The sequence below is a fragment of the Aotus nancymaae genome, unplaced genomic scaffold, assembly GCF_030222135.1.
Source record: "Aotus nancymaae isolate 86718 unplaced genomic scaffold, 86718_ANA_hifiasm-v0.15.2.pri h1tg000059l, whole genome shotgun sequence".
NCBI classification, from domain to species: domain Eukaryota; kingdom Metazoa; phylum Chordata; class Mammalia; order Primates; family Aotidae; genus Aotus; species Aotus nancymaae.
The window spans coordinates 54238850-54253482 of NW_026988473.1; the positions used below are offsets into that span (position 1 = coordinate 54238850).

General features: G+C 40.8%; 1 protein-coding gene across 1 annotated transcript; it reads left to right on the forward strand.

Moving 5' to 3' along the window:
• Positions 1–684: 684 nt before the first annotated feature.
• On the forward strand, positions 685–5191 carry LOC105720129 (olfactory receptor 52H1). The gene is made up of 2 exons (XM_012456431.2): positions 685–774; positions 4214–5191. The coding sequence occupies exon 2, from the start codon at positions 4244–4246 to the stop codon at positions 5189–5191; it is 948 nt and encodes a 315-aa protein (XP_012311854.2). The 5' UTR covers positions 685–774; positions 4214–4243.
• The last annotated feature ends 9442 nt before the right edge of the window (positions 5192–14633 follow it).

Consider the following 14633-nt stretch of genomic DNA (forward strand, 5'->3'; position numbering starts at 1 on the left):
GTTATGTGGCATTGTTATGTGGCATATCTAATGATCTTGGCTCTGCTAGTTACTAGAAGTGAAAAGGCAAAAAGAAAAATATAGACAAACATTTTAAAAAAATTAATACAAAAATTAGGCTAAAAATACACTTTATACCTGCCATGAATTTTTATTCCCTTATTATATGTGGGTCAGAAATTCAGCTACAAGCCTTCTAGCTTGCCCTAGTTGCCCTAGGTTATTTGTCTATATTATGGGTTTGCCAATATGTTAAGCATTTTCATAAGCAATATCCTATTTAATTTGTCAGTACTTATAAAATCTTGAGAGACAGGTACTAATATGACCACCTTTCAGTGGAAATTAACTAACTCATCTGAAATCCTTTATCTGGTAAGTGAGGACATGAACTTGAAACCTGGGTGATATGATAGGCACGTACACACAGCTTTCCACTCACATACACATCAGCTCACAAATAAATAAATAAATAAAGCACCCTAAGACAGTGTTAACTAAAAGGCACGAACAAGGTTGATAAAATCTTTTTCATCTTCTTCCCTTGAGGATGAGAAGAGGGCATGTCAGAGTCCCTAATCCCCTAACTACCTACCTTCTTCCCACAAGGAACAGTGAGTGACAAGAGAAAACAAATGGGCAGGGAATCAACCTCTCTAACATCCTTCTTTTTCCTTTTACTCATTTTTTTGGGTTGGTGTGTCTGCTCCCTTGTAAATTTTCTTTGTCAACACACTCTTTCTTCTTTGCCTTTGGCCTGATTCCCAAGATTTGGTGAGTATTGGCTGTTTGAAGGGGTTTGATTGGGACAAGACTTAGAGAGAGAAAGTGAGTGAAATGCCAGGCCTCTATTTCTCAGGGGCCATGGACTGGGCACTATAATTTTCTTCCCTGAGCAACTCCAATTTATAAACCGAGGCCCCGATCTCCAATACTTGTGTATATGTTCCACTGAATAGGCATCAAAAGATCAAAACAGATGGACAATTATACAGCTGAGTTAAGTATGACCACAGTTAGCAGTGTTAGGAAATTTCTGTTTCAGACATATGACAAGAGTCTGTAACTCTAACCTAAACTGTAGAACTAAGTGTGCTGGGATGTGTGTATGCCAATTTTTATCCATCTTGCTATTTCTGTTCTCTTCTCCACTGTGTGGTCTATTAATAATAATACTAATGATATAAAATATAACCTAACATAAAGAAGTAAAACTTGTTACATACTTAATATGTTTCAGGTACTATATTAAAGAGTATTTTTCAGTGTGTATCATTTTGTCCTAATAATAACTATAAAAATTAGAAATATTAATTTCTTTTAAAAAAATAGGAACCTGCAGATCATACAATTTAAATAGTTTGCCCAGATTCAGATAGCTAGTAAATTGTGGAACCAGGATTAAATTGTGAAACCTAGCTTTCTGAGGCTCCAGAGCACACACTCTGTGCCAATATTTTGGCAACATACTGTGGATGCCTGAGTGTATGTGTGTGTATGTACCATACTATAATCACTAATGATAAAATTAACACAAATTCCTCTTTATCACCCAATACCTTAAATAGTTCATATTTAAGTTTCCCTAATTATTCTTTAATTGAATTCAATATCTGGTTCATTTAAACAAAATTCAATCGAGAACCACATTGCAGGCTGGGTGTGGTGACTCACACCTGTAATCCCAGTACTTTGGGAGGCTGAGGCGGGTGGATCATCTGAGGTCAGAAGTTTGAGACCAACCTGGCCAACATGGTGAAACCCATCTCTACTAAAAACACAAAAATTAGCCAGGTGTGGTGGTGGATACCTGCAGTCCCAGCTACTCCAGAGGCTGAGGCAGGAGAATCCCTTGAGCCTGGGAGGCAGAGGCTGCAGGAAGCCGAGATTGTGCCACTGCACTCCAGCCTGGACAACAGAGTGAGACTCTGTCTAAATAACAAGCATAACATAACATAACATAACATAACATAACATAACATAACATCATAACATAACATAACATAACATAACATAACATAACATAACATAACCACACTGCATTTGTTTTTCTCTTAAGTATACTTCAATCTGGAAATGAATTTTCCTTACCTAATATTCCCCTTCCCCTTTAATGGCATTGCCTTGAAAAAAGACAACAGATTGTCATAAATTGTTCCATGTGGATTTGTCTGATTGTTAAATGAGAACGCTGAGCGCTAACTTTCTGTGCACGCATGTGTGTCTGTGAATGCTTCTGGATGACTTTATGAACATCTGTTGTATTTGAGTTCATGGAAATATAAAAACTTGAGAAAACCTTTCCTCACATATGTATGAATAAAGGATGACCTCAGACAAGTTGGGAGACCTGTGATTCAAAGTATTAATATATAGTTTCAGTATGCTGATGCCACATGTTGTTTGAGTATGTGAGTAACATAGGAGTTTTCAACATGAAGGCTGAAAAACCTAGTCAGGTTTCCAGTATTAGCAACAGGTGAATTCTATACCCCCAGTGGATGAGAGAGTCAAGATCAAGGGGACTAAACAGGAAAACCTTGAATTCTCAGTAGATGAGGGGCTGGGCTGTGACCCACTCTCTGAAGTCTGGACTGTGTTCCCAGAATCTAGAATGTGAAGACACTGTAGAGGAAGGTTTGAGTTGTAAGAAAGGTGTTTTCACCTGTAGATAAGGACGTGTAAGAAAGGAAGACAAAGAGCATCTCTTTTGCGAAAAGAAGAGTGGAGAAAACAAGCCCTGGTCTGAGGAATGGAAAGTATTGTGAGCTGGGCCTTAGAAGGAGATAAAAAGCAGGGGTAGGGATAAATTTGAACATGATTCTTGGCCTTCTCAGGTTAGGAATATGAAGCATATGGCTACCATAAGCCTCATTTTAGTCCTGATTCTGTAAGTCCTTGGCCTTGCTACATGGTTCATTACCTGTAGCACTTACATGTGTAGTATCTTTCTACTCATATAGAATTATCTACAGGTATAAAAAATATTTTCTATGTAATGCAATGGGGTGTTTGATAGGGGTGGGTAGAGGCATTACTGGGGAAGGAAGAATGTATAGGACTCGTGGGGGTTTTAGGAAATGACCAAACTCGTGACAGTTAAATGAGAACCCTGAGAATTAACTGTCTGTGGACCCATGTGTGTTGTGAATGCTTTTGGATAACTTCATGAACATCTGTTGCATTTGAGTTCATAGAAATATAGGCAAAATCCAATTATGAAATGTTTTGTTTACATTCTCAGCACGTGTGTGGGGAAGATGGGAGGAGGGGGGCTTATAATTGTGTAAGATTATATATGGGTAAATATATGGTAGCAAAATATATGACAGAATGTGAGTGTAGGTCAGGATATGCCTGAGAATTTAAGTATTAAGGGTCTGTGTTTGAGAGAATATGTGTCTTGGGTTGATGTGTCTATCTAATAGATGTATGTTCACAAAAAAACGCAATCTTCCTTTTGGACAGAAACCTTGACTGATAGTGTCATTAAGTCCACAGTATTAGACTATTACATATTTGTGTAGTATATAGTGTTGGAAAACTACTAATTTCTTTTTTTTTTTGAGAAGAAAGGCTAGTGAGCTTAAGCTATATGGGACTTTTCTAGTTTAAACTTTTACACGTTATCCAGCATAATGTAGGAACTCATCTAGTGTTTGCTGAACTGAATTAGGTTTTTAGATGGCAATAAAGAGGCATTGATCTTACAAATCTAAGAGCCACAGTCATCAGGTAGCTTTAAGAGAAGCAAATAGCTGACTTGGGGGCAGAGACAGATAATTCACAATGACAGAGCAAGCAGATCCTAAATAATTATGTCCATAAGGTCATATGAGCTATAATCCACTAACCCATGAAAAAGTATATTCTGTACTTTGTTAACTTGTATGGGAGAACAATGTGTAACAAAGAGTGTAACCAGTCTGGAAGGCTTCCTGGAGAAGCTCTGTAAGCTACCAGGGGAGGCCAGAAGAAAGAAGAGAGTCTCTTCACATAGACTAATAATATATCTATTTGTGTCTGAACCATGTTGGTTTATGCATGTTGCTACCATTATTACCAAATTTAACCTTTGTTCATTTCAAATGGGTTCCATTTTGGATGATAAATTACAAGGTCACTTTATCTTCAGGAGGCTATAATAATGATTAGTTGCAAGTGAGAGTTACTCAAGTTTCTCTAACTCTCCTTCATCACCTTCTGTCTTTAGGACCTGAGATTTGTGCCATCTGCATGTGCCATGATCATTTTCAACCTGAGCAGTTACAACCCAGGACCCTTCATTCTGGTAGGGATCCCAGGCCTGGAGCAATTCCACGTGTGGATTGGGATTCTTTTTTGTATCATCTACATTGTAGCTGTTGTGGGAAACTGCATCCTTCTCTACCTCATTGCTGTGGAGCACAGTCTTCATGAACCCATGTTCTTCTTTCTCTCCATGCTGGCCATGACTGACCTCATCCTGTCCACAGCTGGTGTGCCTAAAACACTCAGTATCTTTTGGCTGGGGGCTCGAGAAATCACATTCCCAGGATGCCTTACACAAATGTTCTTCCTTCACTATAGCTTTGTCCTGGATTCAGCCATTCTGATGGCCATGGCATTTGATCGTTATGTAGCCATCTGTTCTCCCTTGAGATATACCACCATCTTGACTCTCAAGACCATCATCAAGATTGCTATGGGCATCTCCTTTCGAAGCTTCTGCATCATCCTGCCAGATGTATTCTTGCTGACACGCCTGCCTTTCTGCAGGACACGCATCATACCCCACACATACTGTGAGCACATAGGTGTTGCCCGGCTCGCCTGTGCTGATATCTCCATCAACATCTGGTATGGCTTTTGTGTTCCCATCATGACGGTCATCTCAGATGTGATTCTCATTGCTGTTTCCTACACCCTCATCCTCTGTGCTGTCTTTCACCTTCCTTCCCAAGATGCCCGCCAGAAAGCTCTCAGCACTTGTGGTTCTCATGTCTGTGTCATCCTCATGTTTTATACACCTGCCTTTTTCTCCATCCTCGCCCATCGCTTTGGACACAATGTCTCTCGCAGCTTCCACATCGTGTTTGCCAATCTCTACATTGTTATCCCACCTGCACTCAACCCCATTGTTTATGGAGTGAAGACCAAGCAGATGAGAGATAAGGTTATACTTTTGTTTTCTACTAAGGGTACAGGATGATGTCTTACTGGGAGATGGAATAACCAGAATAAGTTTTTAATGTACAGAAATGTAGAAAGAGTGAAAAGGCAAATGCTATTTAAAGCAAGAACTACTTGGAGCTGCTTTTATGTAGCAAGAATGTGGCATGATCTGTATGAAAATTATGGTCCTATGTATAAAAATTCCTGATGACCTCTTTGCTTGTGAAATAGGGGACTGCACAGAATATGATCAGGAAGAAGGAGATGAAAACAGAGAGCTGAATTACTCTAAATTGAAAAAGAAATAAAAATTTGGAAGTTGATATTTGCAGCTGTGATGAGTGAGTGTGTTAAGTAGAACAGAAATGCTGAGGAACAGAGAATAACTAGTAAAAAGATCAGTGAGAAATTTCTCATCTAGAGGATTATCAGATGGATATTGAGAACATTAATGATAACATTGGATTCTAATTATTTTCCTTTTATGTTTCACTGTAATTCCCTTTGTTTCCTCTCTATATACACACAAAATGAAAAATCAAAGAATCTTCAGTACAAGTCTGCTGCAAATAGTGTTACATCAGCAATGTGATGAAGGGAATGAGTGAATTAGCACATTGATCAACGGCACGGTTGCGGGCTTTGGTGCTGGGAGAGGAGAGTAGCTTCGAGGCCCCAAGACACATTGAGAAAGTGAGCTGCAGCGGTCGTACTGGGAGAATATAACCCCTCAAAACAGTTAGAGATTTGAATAAAGAACTGGAGTTCCCACAGCACACAGATTGGACTTCAAGCCAGCTCATTTAGAAACTAAAGTAAAAATTTAACCACACTGGTTAGAGGACCTGTGGAACTCTGTCCTACACACTGCAGTTTATTGATTGCAAGAAACATTTTTACAGTGAGGAGAGGGAATGAGGATGGGAACACTACGATAAAGTAACGCATCCATGGAAAAATGCACCCAAATTTAATAAGCATTAGAACTGAGAAAACACTATGTGTTGTGATTAAAGAAGGAACTTAGAAGCATAACCATAAACTGTTATGAAATGTAGAGTTGGTCTCTTCCAGTGGTTTCCGAGACAATCCTAAAGAGCTGGGTTCTGAGAGGATGCCTTAAGGTGCATCTCAAGGGTTATGTGGAGGAAGCGACTTGTCTTCTTTTTCCACAATCACAGGAGATCTGATATTATTTAGTTTTGTTTGTGTATTAAGTGTTTAAGTAGGATCCTACTTGAACAATAACGTTTCTCCAATAAATCCTGTTTTGAAAATCATCCATTCTTTGGCTATTATTACAAAGTGAAAAAAAAATAACAGATGCTGGTGAGGTTATGGAGAAAAAGGAACACTTATACATGGATAGTGGGAGTGTAAATTAATTTAACCATTGAGATAGTGTGATGATTCCTCAAAGACCTAAAGACAGAAGTACCATTTGACCCAGCAATTCTATTACTGGGTATATACCAAAAAAATATAAATTGTTCTATTATAAAGACACATGCATGCATATGTTCACTGCATCAGTATTTACAATAACAAATACATGGAATCAACCTAAATGCCCATCAATGGTATACTGGATAAAAAAGTGTGGTACATATACACCATGGAATACTATGCAGCCATAAAAAACAATGAGATTATGTCCTTTGCAGGTACATGGATGGATCTGGAGGTCATTGTCTTTAGCAAACTAACATGGGAACAGAAAAGCAAATACTGCATGTTCTCATTTATAAGTGGGAACTAAATGATGAGAACACATGGACACATAGAAGGGGACAACACACACTGGGCATATCAGAGGGTGGAGAATGAGAGAAGGGAGAGGATTAGGAAAATAACTAATGGGTACTAGGCTTAATAACTGGGTGATGAAATAATCTGTACAAAAAATCCCCATGGCACAAGTCTACCTACATAACAAACCTGCACATGCACCCCAGAGCTTAAAAGCAAAAGTTAAATCATGAAAAGAAAATCATCCGTTCATTTGGAAAATATTTATTGAGGACCTTATATATATTAGATATTGTTCTAACCATTTGGGATTATAAGGAGTCTCTGCCGTGTTTCCATGGAGTTTATATTCTTGGGAGAGTGACAAGCAATAAAACCAAGAAACCAGTTCATTGCTCAAAAATATTAATATGACAAATGAAAAAAATAAAGTTGAATAAGATGAAGGACTAAAACTGGCCTGGAGGACAATGACAGAGAGGACAGCAAATGAAAATACTCTAGGGCTGAAAAAGCTTGACATGAAGTGGGGATAGAAACAAGGCTAGGGTGGCTGCAGCAGAGTGATTGAGGGGGGGGATAGGGCATGAGGGATGGGAAGGGGTAGGGTCAGATGCTGTGGAACTTAAACTATTCAAATCTCATTCTCAGAAGAGGAAGCTGAAGATCAAAAAGTGCAAATAACTTTTTCAAGGCATACAGCAAGGAAGTTATGAATGTGGAGCTAGAATATAATCTGTTATCTCTCAGTTCAATGATATTCTCATCAAATACAGCCTCATGCTTGCGAAAATAGACTCCAAAGGAAGGAAAAGAATCTAGGAATATCAGAGTCTACTTTAATTTTTTGTACTTTAAGTTCTGGGATACATGTACAGAACGTGCAGGTTTGTCACATAGGTATACACATGCCATGGTGGCTTGCTGCACCCATCAACCATTATCTACATTAGGTATTTCTCCTAATGCTATCCCTCCCCTGACCTCCCACCCCCTGACAGGCCCCGGTGCGTGATGTTCCCCTCCCTGTGTCCATGTGTTCTCCCACTTATGAGTGAGAACATGTGGTGTTTGATTTTCTGTTCTTGTATTAGTTTGCTGAGAATGATGGTTTCCAGCTTCATCCATGTCCCTGCAAAGGACATGAACTCATCGTTTTTTTGTGGCTGCATAGTATTCCATGGTGTATATGTGTCACGTTTTCTTTATCCAGTCTATCATTGATGGGAATTTGGGTTGGTTTCAAGTCTTTGCTATTGTAAACAGTGGTGCAATAAACATACGTGTGCATGTGTCTTTATAGTAGAATGATTTATAATCTTTTGGGCGTATCTCCAATAATGGGATTGCTGGGTCAAATGGTATTTCTGGTTCTAGATCCTTGAGGAATCGCCACACTGCCTTCCACAATGGTTGAGCTAATTTACACTCCTACCAACAGTGTAAAAGCATTCCTATTTCTCCACATCCTCTCCAGCATCTGTTGTTCCCTGACTTTTTAGTGATTGCTATTCTAACTGGTGTGAGATGGTATCTCATTGTGGTTTTGATTTGCATTTCTCAGAACCTACTTTTATGATTGTTATAAAATCTAGTTGTATTTTAAAATTTTAATTAATTTATATTCTGGTTATTTAAAAAATTTTAATTGACAAACATTAATTGTATATATTATAAGGTCCTTTGTAATGTGATTATATTTGTATACATTGTGAAATGACTAAATCAGGCTAATTAACTTATTCATCACCTCACATACTTTTTTATGGTAAGATCATTTAACATCTATTCTTTTAGAAATTTTGAAGTATTCAATACATTATTATTAACTATAGTCACCATGGTGTGCAATAGATCACTGAAATATATTCCTCTAGTCTAACTGAAACTTTGAACATGGACTCCCCAGTCAGTAAACACTATCGTACTGTCTACTTCAATGTGAACTCTAGTTACTTAAAATTAAGCCACATCTGACTGTATGAGAGTTCTGCTTTCTGTGCCAACTTGCAAAAATGCCCACAGATACCAGAAGATTTTCTAGTATTCTGTTATTCTCTTCTGGTTATTACCATGTTGCTGAGAACATGGATTGACCAAGAGATAATATTATTTAAAGTTTATGAAAGGAATAATAAATAATACAGAATTGAAACAATTTAAAAGTACATGCTCCTTTCATCCTAGTAGGCATTCAAACCCATGGTTATACACTAATACATGTGAATGGCTCTCATGAAAGACACATAGTGCAAGAAACCCAAAAAAAAGGAAACTGATGTCTGTACTGATGTCTTCTATTCCTCCTTCTACTTTCTATCTCTGGCTCAATCATCTGCTATTATTTTTCTACCCTCTGCCCCAGGAGGGTTTATTTATTTCTATGACTACATAAACTTTTTGCTGGTTATGCTGTATTTTAGTTCTTATATGCAATCTTGCTCAGCTCATAGGATCAGTACTAGGATTAAAAAATGTAGATAAATGTGCTTTGCAGATTTTAAAATGCTATTCTAATCTTAGCTGCTATGTTAGTATCTTTTTTATTTGTATAAATTTGAAGGGTACAAGTGCAGTTTTATTACATGGACATATTGCATAGTGGTGAAGTATGAACTTTTAGTGTATCCATCAATTCTAATAATAATTCCTCTGATCCATGAGCATGGTTATTTTTTATTTCTTTGCATCATCTACAATTTCTTTCATCAGTGCTTCGTGGTTCTTCTTGTAGAGATGTTTAACCTCCTTGGTTAAATGTATTCCTAGGCATGTTTTTTGGTAGTAATTATAAGTGAGGTTGCCTTCTAGATTTGATTCTCTGCTTGATTGTTATTGGTACATAGAAACGCTACTGATTATTGCATGTTAGTTTGTATCTTGAAATTTTACTGAATTCATTTACTAAATCTGGAGTTTTTTTGACATAATTTTGGGGTTTTCTATATATAAAATTGTACTGTTAGCATACAGAGATAATTTGACTTCTTCCTTTCCAATTTGGATGCCTTTTATTTCTTTCTCCTGCCTAATTTTTCTGGCTACGACTTCCAGTACCATATTGAATAGAAGTAGTATGGCCGATGAGAAGGGTGCAGCTATTCCTGCCAAGAACAAGACAGAAGGCGGAGGCTGAGGCTGGGAGGGCACGGGTGTAAAGGGTCCTCAGCTTCCTCTTCCTCCCCTTCACAAAGCTTATGGGAGGAAATGGAAAGAGAAATGTGTGTTGTAGATGCGGATGATCTGGGAGAATTGTCCCTGAAACTTTTCCAAGAGGAAGTGTGCTAGTAGAGCCCACACCTTAAGTACAAGAATTTCTCGTGTTTCTTAAGTGTCTTCTTAATGTATGTGTTGTGCTTGCCCTGTGGTTTTGGGAGAGATGTTCCCAGACCCTGAGGAAGCTGACAGTGTTCTTGTATTGTAAAGACTGGGCCTGCCTTGTGGTAAGTTGGGCCCTGCCAAGATGTTCCCAAGGTCCAGAGAAGCCCCTAGGGCCCCATTGTGAGTGGGGCAGGGTCAAGTTTTGCAACTTGACAAAGCCTCGTCCTTTAGAAGGAAGTTCTGACTCCTAAGCCAATAGGACTCCTACGTGAGAAAGTCTCATCCACTTTATTGCCTGTCTCTACTTTGCAGGAGTCAGGGTGTGGGGATGTGAGAGAAGCTCCGGGAGGCAGTGCTGCCAAGAGGGCTGCGTGGGAAGCTTGAGATCTCAAGCAGGACCAGACATTCCAGTCTCTGCTCACCTGCCCCAGGTTCCTCAGTCTCCAGTACAGGTTAGGATATCAGATTCTATCTCTCATGAAGTTCAAGGACATAACTCTGGTTCTCAAATGGGGCACGGAAAGCCCACCTTACTTAGAGCTTTCTTTCAGGCTGTTAATTGTCCACTGAAATCCAGGTAAGTAGAGTGTTCCCTTGCCTCCCCCTGTTACCACTTTCAGCAGACCGTCAGCTGCAGTGTCACCATGGTATCGAATCCCAGCCCCTTCCACTGCAGCCCAGCCCTGATGCTCTTCTACATCCTTAGTGGGCTTCAGATTTTCTCAAACTGAGTTCTACAGAACCCAAATATTTGTTTCTTTTCTTTTTAACTTTTAAAATTCAGGGGTGCAAGTATAAATTTGTTACATAGGTAAACTTGTGTCATGGGGTTTTGTTATACAGGTTATTTTGTCATAACTAGGTATTAAGCCTAGTCCCAATAATTATTTTTTCTGATCCTCTCCTTCTTCCCACCCTCCACTCTCTAAAAGGCCCCAGTGTGGGGAACCCAACATATCTTCTCATGGAAAAAGAATAGAGGGAAAAAGAACCACAAAGTTGAGTTAAGGGATGGATATTCACACTGGTTATAGAACAAATTAAGTTCCATCAACGAGATTCCTAGAGCTCTTGTGGACCAGACCTGGAGAAAGAGTTGTAAGAAGTCATGGGCAGATGGAAAAATGTGCCAGACAGACTGGAGAAATGAAATGTTTTGGAAGTTTAGGGTCTGAGCTTAAAAAGTGGCTTCTGGAATTGGATCATGAAATAGGAGCTTTGAGCATCTGTCAGTGAATAGAGTAGAAAATAGCCATTCTATTAACATGCTTCCTTCCTTCTGGCCTATATATCCCCTGGGGTGGAGGGAACACAGAGGCTGTACTGTAGTTGGAAGAATTTGGTGTAGAGAACATGAATTACTTCCTCTGGCAAAGGTGATTAGTGAAAACATAACCCAATGTCTCCTGTGCCTGGGCTGATGGGGATCATTATATCCAGAGGAGAGGACCAACAGAAGAATATGGCCTTTAGTCAGATGAGTTTAGATTTAAATCCTACCTCTTTTGTTTACCTGCTGCGTGACCTGGAGTAAGTTTGTTAATCTCTCAGGAACAAAATTCTTTGATTTGTCATCTGAGAATGTTAGCAAACACACTAGACTGTTAGAGAATCCATAGTTGAGTATCTGATGAATCCCCAGAAAAGTGCCTCACACAAAGAAGGTGTTCGGCAAACGCTCTAGCATCCTAAGCCCTAGCATCACACTCATTTATTTGAAATCTCTCTACAATTGCTGGTTGCCTCTCATAGGCCCCATTTATATCCTGCAGGGACACAGCCAGATGGAAGCAGAAGATCACTGGATCCTGCACTGCCAGCTGTCAATCAGACCTTGCTGATCTCTGGGTCTGGGTCCTCTGTCCTGCTGGGGGTGCCAGGACTGGAAGCTCAGCATGCCTGGCTCTCTGTGCCTGTGTGCCTGCTCTACATGGCAGCTTCGGTATGGAATGCCCTTCTCCTGGGGCTGGTAGTTGCTGACAAGGCACTCTAGGACCCATGTACCCATGTACCAGCTGCTGGAGCTTCTGGCAGCTGCTGATTTGGTTCTGGCCACATCTACAGTGCCCAGAGCTCTCTGGCTGTACTTTGGGGCTTGTCCAGTGAGATCCCATTTGGAGCCTGTTTGGCTCAACTCTTTGCTGTCCATGTGGCCTCCATTGCTGAATCCCCAGTGCTGCTGGCCACGACTGTAGACTGCTACATGGCCATCTGCCAGTCTTTGCACTATGGGGCGTTGCTGACCCAGCGTGGGGTAGGTCTAGTGGCTGTGGCGGCTGTGACCCATGGTGTCTGTGTCATGGTGAATCCTGTGATCCTGCTCAAGAGAATGCCTTACTGTGGGCAGCAGACCCCGCCCAACACATATTGCAAACACAGGTATGTGTTGTTGGCTGGCATCTGGATACGTACCCCAACATCTGGTATGGCCTGGCCACCACACTGCCCTGGATGTAGGGCTCATAGGTGCTTCCTATGCCCTCATTCTCTGTGCTGTCTGCTGCCTGCCTCCTGCCATCCTGTGGTGCCCACTGCAAGGCTCTGGGTAACTGTGGGGCCCATGCTGGTGTCATTGGTCTCTTCTATACCCCTGCCCTCTTCTTCCTTACTCACCATTTTGGTTGTCACACAGTACCCAGCCATATTGACATCCTATTGGCTAACCTCTACATGGTGGTGTCTCCAGCTCTCAGTCCTGTGTCTATGGAGTGCCGACTAGACAGATCGTTCAGAGGCTCAGGCACTTGCTTCGACTTTTCTGGGCAGGAGCAGTGAAGAAGTGGGCCCTGAGAGGGCCTCCCCACAGGAATAAATGTGATCCCTGTTTTCTTCAGCGTGTGTGCCCAGATGACCAAGTGATGCTGCAGGACCTGTCTGGGTAGAGCTCTGACTAAAGCATCTCCATCGTCTGTTGTCAGGTGGACCTATGCTCACTCCAGTCCTATTTTATCACCCATCATGTAGGCAGAACACACTGAACTGACCTCTCTCTGCCCAGCTATTTCTGGGCAGGTGGCAGTGCCCGGTCTATTTCTGGTATCTCTAAGCCTGTATTGATCTCCATAGATGGATTACACACATATGGAAGTGGTTGGTCCCAGGCTGTGACAGGCTAGGAGGTCTAGGACACAGCCTGAGGACCAGGATCATAGATTTTCTCCATCAGTTTATCTAGCCAAACCCTGATTAATGAAAGAGGTCTCTGAGTTGAGCCCCTCGTACAATGTCTGACACTAAGCAGGACTCTGCTTGCTGAGGGGATGAAGACAGGAGGAGCTGGAGAAATGGTATTATGTTAATAAAACAGAACACAGTTCTGGAAATGGGCATGGTTTCTGACCTGGGTGATTAGTACCTAGAGCTTGGAAGACCTGTTGCCTTTGGGTGTGAAGAGAGTGGACAATACTGTAGCTTCCTCACTAAGCTCTTTCCCTACTTTAATCAGATACTAAGGCTACTCTTGTGTTTTCAACTTGTTCTAAGGCCTATTTGTAGATGGCAAAATATGGGGACAACTCCAGCACCAGTTGTCATGCTTCATGCTCTATCTGCTCTTTTGTTTTTCCTTTGCTATGTCCCTTCTTCCATAAGATGCCTTAGTTCTAGCATCACTCACCTGTACATCGATCCCAGACAGGTTTCCTGCTTCATGCAGCTTAGGTTTCCTAAACCATTCCTCTCTTATCTTCCTAACTTCCATGCTCCTCTGGACCCCATGGCTACAGCAGGGCCAGGCTAGAGAAGCTAATGAAGAATAGATCTCTGGCCTTGAGCGTGGAATGAGAGGGTGAGAATATGTAGGTAAGATAAGGATATGATCTCTTAGCAAGGATTGTCCAACGGAGCTCTGGGAATGTCTTCCTGGAGTCGTATAGCCACACAACTTCTCAGATCTTTTCCCGGAAGGGAAGTGGCAGCTTCATATACCTTTCTCTACTGGGTATATATGCTAGGGCAAGGATTCCGAAGGATGAGATGAGTAAGCAGAGGAACTTTATACTAAGCAGCCATCTTATCTAAAGTTAAAGGTCTGTGAAAAATAAAGAAACAATAAAGGATAGAGGTAGTAGAGCTACAGAGACAAAATTCCTCAGTAGAAAAATGGAACAACACATTCTTCATAGAAAATCTAACATTCTCCTAGGCACTTGGGTGAACGTGACAGTACCTATTGTCTGAGAAATACTCAAGAGAGATAGCAGAAGAAAAGAGAATAGTTTTGGGTGGCTGGCACTAAGAGCACTGAGCTTTGTGACTCAGTGTCTACACTGAGGTCTCAGGAACTACACTCTTCCTTCTCTACAGGGATAACGGCAGTTCACAGGCCAGAAGACTTGAGGCTCCACAGCCTTCTGTGGCAGGTTAGGAAATATTAGAAGGGAACTTTCTTAAAGGACATGCAGCAGGGG

Coding starts and splice junctions, on each gene's coding strand:
- LOC105720129 (XM_012456431.2), top strand. CDS start 4,244: ATGATCATTTTCAACCTGAGCAGTTACAACCCAGGACCCTTCATTCTG.